Source organism: Thunnus albacares, chromosome 16, assembly GCF_914725855.1.
Source record: "Thunnus albacares chromosome 16, fThuAlb1.1, whole genome shotgun sequence".
NCBI lineage: Eukaryota > Metazoa > Chordata > Actinopteri > Scombriformes > Scombridae > Thunnus > Thunnus albacares.
This window is the reverse complement of record NC_058121.1, coordinates 15,948,982-15,956,461: the sequence shown is the minus strand read 5'-3', so window position 1 is coordinate 15,956,461 and position 7,480 is coordinate 15,948,982. Positions and strand designations below refer to the sequence as shown.

General features: G+C 43.7%; 1 protein-coding gene across 1 annotated transcript; it reads right to left on the bottom strand.

Moving 5' to 3' along the window:
• Window positions 1-425: 425 nt before the first annotated feature.
• On the bottom strand, window positions 426-2,376 carry lratd1 (LRAT domain containing 1). The gene is made up of 2 exons (XM_044377391.1): window positions 2,204-2,376; window positions 426-1,740 (listed from the first exon to the last, which is right to left on the bottom strand). Exon 2 carries the CDS (start codon window positions 1,701-1,703, stop codon window positions 915-917), a length of 789 nt encoding a protein of 262 aa, XP_044233326.1. The 5' UTR covers window positions 1,704-1,740; window positions 2,204-2,376; the 3' UTR covers window positions 426-914.
• Window positions 2,377-7,480: the final 5,104 nt, after the last annotated feature.

Here is a 7,480-nt window from a genome sequence, read left to right as displayed (position 1 = left end):
TTGTGAGCAAAACTCAAACAACACCTTCTAGACCAAGCGATTATTTTAATATTTCAACCTCCATTTATTTGAACCAAAAAAGAGATCAGGGTTAAATCCACTAAACTTAAATACAAAAATAAGGGACTCAAATTGAAATCAATATATGAACACAATTTACACATACATCCAGTGCTGTGGAGCAGGATGACAGCATTGTGAAATGACAATACTCTTGATATGGCAAAAGGGGAGCTTGAACAAGCCAAATGCTTTGTTTAGGCAACTGCGTAACCATCTGGGACTGTCAGAGGTCTATGAAATAGTGGCTTGGATCTATGTTATGTCAGTCCCGGTTTTAAAGCTAACAGTAAAAAAATAGAAGGGAGACTTTTCGAGAGCCATCCCAGATCCTATCTTTCATCACCCCTCCCGCCCCCCCATCTCTCCCTCTCACCGTCTGGTCTGCCGCAGCAGGCGCCCTATGCAGAGAAGGGGCCAAATCCATTATCCCGAGAAATTAAACAGAAAACCAAACCGAGCCTGTGCGCTATGTGTGGGTATTAAAGGTGATTTCGCTGTTCGGGGCAATGGGTTTAGTAGAAATCGTGTGTCCCACTCAGCACGAATTCTATTCTGAAGGGGCGTTGTCTGTTTTTATGGCCGCTCTCTCTCAGTTTTCAACACTCTGCAATTTGATGGAAATTCCACAGTGCACCCGTGGTCCAGACGCAGCCCGGGGTCCATCCGTGACATGCAGACAGTCCAAAACCAACAGGTCCTTGCATGTGTGCGTCTGTGTGCTTGTGTGCGTGTGTGCGAGTACGTTTTGTGTGTGCGCGTCTGTGCGCAAAAATGTGCGTCCGTGCGCGATGGCGAGAGGGGGGGGAGAGGGGGGGAGGGGTGGGGGAGAGGATATCAAACGGAATCCCTGATCACTCCTTGCCCCCGTTAACCAAAGACAGCTCTTTGAGAATTCCACTGGCGTCCACTCGCCTCCTCTCCCGAATCATGTCCTCCAGGCTGCGAAAGACCAGAGTGTGCACCCCGCTGCCGGACAGATGCACTTTGAGGAAATACTGCTGCTCCGCTGAGTGCGCCTCTCCCCCGGCTTTGAACTCCCGTTTCCCAAAGCGGCACCAGGCTGCGAAACTTTCCGAGTTGGTCCAGCATATCTCCTCGCTGCTCAGGCCCAGGTGTCCCACCGCGTTCTGCATCACCAGGTCTGGAGGTAGCGGCCGGTACCGGTACCGATTGTTGACTATCCTCCCGTGGCGACCGTTACTGATCTCAAGCAGGCTGTCCTTGCGGATCTCGCCCTTGTGCAGATGAATGACCTGGTCGTCCTGCTCGTAGATGGCCCAGTGGGGGGCTTGCGCGGTGGCCACCAGCTCCAGCAGGTCCCCCGGTTTGCACATAGTCAGCAAAGTTTTGGCCGAGTACACATTCAAGTCCTCGTTCTCCCGGAGCTTGGAGAAGATGCATTCCTGTGCGCAGAACGCAGAGTACTCCACCTCGCTAACCGAGAAGGGTCCTTCCTCGGCCGGGCTGTGGTCCTTGGTGAAGCCGCAGTCGGACGGAGTGCGGTCATCCACCTCCTCCTCTTCGTCAGAGAAGAAGTAGGCGACGCCGACCCGAAGCTCGTCCTTCTCCAGCCCGGACGGATCCCCCGTGGGCAGCTCGCTGTAGTTGAGGTGGGTGATCCGATCCAGTTGATTTCCCATCAATGACCTGGCAAGGCAGAGGCATGGACTGCGGTGTCTGAGAGGGAAAGACAGGAGAGATAGACAGAGATAGAGAGAGATGTCAGTGGCATGAAATACACCGTTAAGCAAAAATATTCACCTTTCACAGGGCAGCACACATGCTTTGCTGCATTTGAATCCCTTTTGTCAATAGACAAGAGAGTGGGCTAAGAAAACACTCAACACTTCTCAGCAGTCCCCTATATGGAGGGGCAAGAGCTCTCTCGTGTTATTGAGCCGAAAGAGTACACTAACACAATCAATGATCCACTGCCCCTTGCTCCCTCCACATCCATTAGTCAATCATTAATTCCAGTGGAATGTAAAAACAGCCCGCGTTTCCCTGTAGAAGAAGCAAGGAAAGAGAAAAGAGGAAAAACAGTCTGAGCCTTGCAGGCTCATAGAGAGTAAATAAAGGCCAGTCTTGTGTCTTTACGCACGGCGCAAAGTATGAAAGGAACTGGAGAAAAAGAGGATACCTGTGCGCTCCCCGGGCAAATGGTTAAATATCCTTATGGTCCATTAGAACAGCGGGCGGCACGGTCCACTGCTCTCCTTCTTTCTGTTCTTTTTTCCTCTTTCTTCTCACTTGTCTCACACTCTTCGCACCGCGCACCGGGAGCTCCGGCTGTCGTGCGTGCTAGTACTTCACTTCTTTCAGCACCAGCTCGATTTAAGTACCAAGGAGAGCTCCGCCTCGGCCGGCGCGCTCCGCCTTCAGTTGTTTTTAGTGGATGGCAGTCACGGGTCTATTACCGCCGAGCCAATGAGAACATCAGAGGAAAATGCCAGTTAATCAGATGCTCCAATCAGGTGTGGGCAGGGCGGCTGGCGGCGATAGGCAGCTGTTACCGTGGCATGGTTTTTGTTGTCAGAGAGCTGTGGAATTCTCTACATGATCAACGGAGTCCATATAGGCAAGTTCAAGGCAACAATCGTCAGTGTTAACAGCCTGCATATCTCAAGACGAGAATTTCCGTCTTTTGATGTGCTATAAACATTTTAGTGTCTCTAAATGCTCCAAAACTGCAGACTATATGCGCACTGTTGCTGCAGGACATGACAAATGTATCCTCACCTTCCTGAATACATTAATATATGCTCTGTCCTCCAGTTCCCATGTGTGACTTGTAAATTACTTCCACATGCTTCACTTGTTCTCTCATATCTGTCATTGTGTGTGTGTGTGTGTATGTGTGTGTAGTAGAGACTGAAGGGAGTGGCTGGAGGCAGGTGTGTATTTGTGTGCAAGGTAGGAACAAAACAAAGGATTCCACAGGGAGATTAACACAAAGTCTATAATATTTTTCTTTGATTTGATATTGTGTCACAGAACAAAGTCTGACTGAAATGAAATGCAATCAAATTTCAGCCTGTGACTCACTTTTGCATGCATAATATATTGTACACTTCCATATTGTGCATGCAAGATAAATGCGAGTGCACTTATGTCATCTACACTTCGCAGGCACGTCTCTCTTTTCATCACCCCTGCCCAGAGCAGATAGCCATCTTGCCGTTTATATCAGACCCCTCACTATATGGAGTCAATGTTTTCTCTGTCTACCTCCACATCGGAGGCATTCTGGCAGCATTCGGAGAGCTCCTCAGAGTATCTCTCTTTTTCTCTCCCAGATGGTTGGAGATAGCAGCTCTCCAGTTACTGACATAGGACAGTCCCTGGTATTTGTTTCCACCGGTGACAGGCAGAGCGGATGGTGGCTTTTCATTAGGTGAGATGTGATTGTGCAGATTTACAATCTCTCCCACATACACACACACACACACACACACACACACACACACACACACACACACACACACACACACACACACACACACACACACATACACACACACCTACACACACAAAAGACAAACATTAACAGTCATCCATGCAGCTGTGTGCATGTCCTATACATTTACACTTCCATGTGAGAGCAGTGGTTAATGTATCTGATGGTATAAGTTGTACTTACCTTTCTGTGTGTGTCCATGTACTTAAAGTCAAATGGTGTGAGAGAGAAATAAGTCATAAATAAGATTTTTTTTCATCCCATGGGCATAGCCCTGCCACCCCAACACCGCCCCCACCCCCACCACCCCTCACACACAAGGTGTCATGGGACTGTCAGCAATGGCTTTGGCTGCAGCTCCTACAGGCATGTGGTTCTGCCACCTATAATCTACAATGAGCAGAAATGAGTTTCTTTTGTAGATGCCGCCTTTTCTGGACACACACATACTGTACTCGTTCTCTCACTCTTTTTCTTTCTCTGTCTCTTTCCCTCTCTTTCTTTTACACATGCACACACCTAATCATATATGCAGCTGGTGTAATAATAAGGCAGGGTGCAGACGGTACTGGAATAACTACTGAGACAGGGTGATATTTCACAACCCCAATAATTGGATACGTCTCTATTCCCTAATTACTAACTAAATCATATACTCTGCAGCACCATACCGTGCAGATAAAACAGAATGACACACACACACACACACATTCAGCTGTCCGCAAATATATGCACAAATGTGGTCCAACATCAATGTGTCTGTGCAAACATGAACAAATACACACATGCACTTCATTAGACGTGGTATGAAAGCGCTCTCTCACCCTGTCTTCTCTACATACCCAAGCAGACATTTCATACAGCACCATAATGTTTGTTGTACTGTTGTGCCCGTGCACACATTCACATTCAGCTGCTGACCATAGTTTTATGGGGTGTGAAACTGAGAAAGCTTTGGTTATATACATGCAATATAAAGGGTGTGTCTTTTGAGAAGAAACGGCACTACATCAAGTCATAAACCCTTGAGGCGCAAGGTGTACCAATTTGTAGCAACACTACGCATGTGTGTGTGTATGTGTGTGTGTGTGTGGTGCTGCTGGAGTGGGGTGTAGAGTGAAGAGAGATTGTCTGCTGTTTTTTGTGTGTTAGATATTTGTAAGTGCTGATGTCAGCAAACAGAAAAAGGCAACCTGTCATATCAACATTTTAAAGACCTATATCACCTGCAAACTGTATATCACTTTATATATTTGTGGCATTCTATCCCCTAAATCACCAAATTATTAAAAGACTCTTTTCTTTTCTTCTGCGTATAAAAACCAAGGTAGTAGAAAATACACTGTAAGCTTTTTTTGTAATACTCTATTGATCCCTGCAGGGAAAATAATCTTTCTGCTTGTGCCTTTCCAGGGGAGGTCAGAGAGCTGGGTCGGCTACAGAGCAGTGTCAGGTAAAAACTGAGCATTATTATTAATGGTGGACAGCACAACCCTGAGTCAATGGCCTGTTGCAAGGCATACAGGATGGGGTGACTGATGTTTTGTAAGCCCGTGGTCAAAGGTGTGTGGCACAACTGAAGCGCTGTGATGGAGCAATGAGGTGGTGTACCTTCAGTCACAACCCATAAAATCTCCTGCAATGTATTCCTTTTCTGTAGAAGTGCTGCACTCTGTATTCCCACTCTGACTATTTGGTGATAGGGTGAAAAGCCTCCACCACAAAAAGCTTCTCCCAAGAGGAAACTGAGTATCATTTGTAGGGGTGAATATGCGGCACCTTAAATGAAATTAGTTCACTTGGGTACCATGTTTTCATTGTTTTTTTGAGAGCTGTTGCCCAGTGTAAGAAACAATTTTGTGATATATTAGAAGAGTCAGGCAGCAGAAAAGCCAGACCCTGTGTCTATAAAGGTTGCAGCTGCATCAACAATTACTCTACATTTCCCTCCTCAGTCTGTGTGCCATGGTAATGACACGTATGTAAATGTCGGGTGACAATTATTCGCACCAGTGCCACATGTATATTTAGCTGGAATATGCTGTTGATGAATGTTGTTGTTATTTATTTGTTCTGGGTGGATATATATCAAAATTAAATTATTATTTATTATTCATGATTGAGGTGTTGTTACAATAATTCATCCATATATTGACACAGCAGGGTACCGCTAACCAAACATTTAATTGTTGTTGTTTTGTGGCATGCACATAAGAATCAGGTGCCACTTGTTTCGAAAAACAATGTATAAAGGCAATTATGAATTATGAGACACCCTCCAGCATGTCTTTTGTTGTGATTGTAGGTGTTTATGTGCTACAGATGGTAGCCATCAACATCATCATCATATCTATAATCACAGTGCAGGCTTTCCTCTGGGGTGTTATTTCTTGAACTGAACATGGTCTTTATCTTAGTGGGAAAAGGGAACCATGACGCTCAGGGTTTTTGCTTGGTTAAACTGTATAATAAGCAATCATAGCACAAAAACTGTATACTGGCACAGACCTAGTGGCACTCATGAATGAAAATGATCAGTAACAGTATTCTAGATACACTGACAAGTTTTTTTCCCCTCTTTTTCAGGAACACTTTGCTGTAAGAGGCTTGTTCAAGGGCATGTTATGTGATATTAAGTTCTGTCATCTTATGTTATGTTATGTTATGTTATGTTATGTTATGTTATGTTATGTTATGTTATGTTATGTTATGTTTTATTTTATGCTATATTAAGTGCTGTCATGTTATGCTATGTTATGCTATGCTATATTATGCTGTTATTCTATGCTATGTTATGCTTCATTATGCTGTGCTGTGTTATGCTATGCTATGCTACGTTATGCTATACTGTGTTATGCTACGCTATGCTACATTATGTTATGTTATGTTACATTGTATTATGTGATGTTATGTTATGCTATGCTATCCTATACTGTTATTTTATTTAATTTTCTGCTATGTTGTGTTATGTTAATAAACTGCAATCTTGCTGTTACAGCAATATAATAAAGTCTATTTCTATTTTATTTTTCTTAATGTAAGCACTAGTCATTTTGATTTTCATATAAGCAATTGAATATGGGCCCAAATTACAGCATAAATAACCAGAAATGGCAAAAATCCTCCTAGAAATCAGTTAGTCTGTCCCAGCCGTGTGAAACGGATGATGTTTGCCATCATGTCAGAGCAACAGGTGTTTGTCTAAGCAAGAGGAGAGACATGTTTAGAGATGGTAGATGTTGTTGTTGTTATCAAGGCAAAGGTTTAGTTCTTGATTTGGAGAATGCAGAAGCAATATGACCATGCTTGCTTAAAGTTGCCTTTTTGGAACTGTATAATTTTTATTGAGATGTTCAGTGATGTCTAAACAGTACTGGCTTAAAGACCCTGGTTCATATCCAGGCAGTCACATATGGTATCAAGCTGTCCCAAGACATCTTGCAATTCAACAAGGGAGGAAATTGGAATAGTTTGGTCACGAAACATTCCTTTTGCCAATATGAAGGATTGAATTGGCAAAGTGTTTCTGTATAACACCAGTTCCAAAAGTCTCCCTCCATGCTTCTCCGAATACAGCCGGCCCTCCCATTGTGATACACAACATCTTCATGTGTTGTGCTGGTTTTGTCCTCATGAAACAATGTCCATCCAAAAAAAGTGATGAAAATATTTGTATTTTATTGTCAATAAGTTTGAATTTGAGGTTTGGTCATCACATTAGTTTTTGTTTTACAGTGTTTTTCTAGACTTTTGTATTATTTAAAGCTGAGTATTTTTACATTAATCTTATTCTCTTCTGAAACATTCCGAGTAAACCAATATTGTATTTTTAAATATTTCAGTGTTTCAAACTGTATTGGACAGTATCCTCCCATATTTTTACAATAATATTTTCACCAAAACGCTCTTGATTCGTCAGACACCATATTTCTATCTAATGTGTGTGTGTGTGTGTGTGTG

What these genes read in the sequence shown, in the direction of transcription:
- lratd1 (XM_044377391.1), bottom strand. Translation starts at nt 1,703, where the DNA reads ATGGGAAATCAACTGGATCGGATCACCCACCTCAACTACAGCGAGCTG.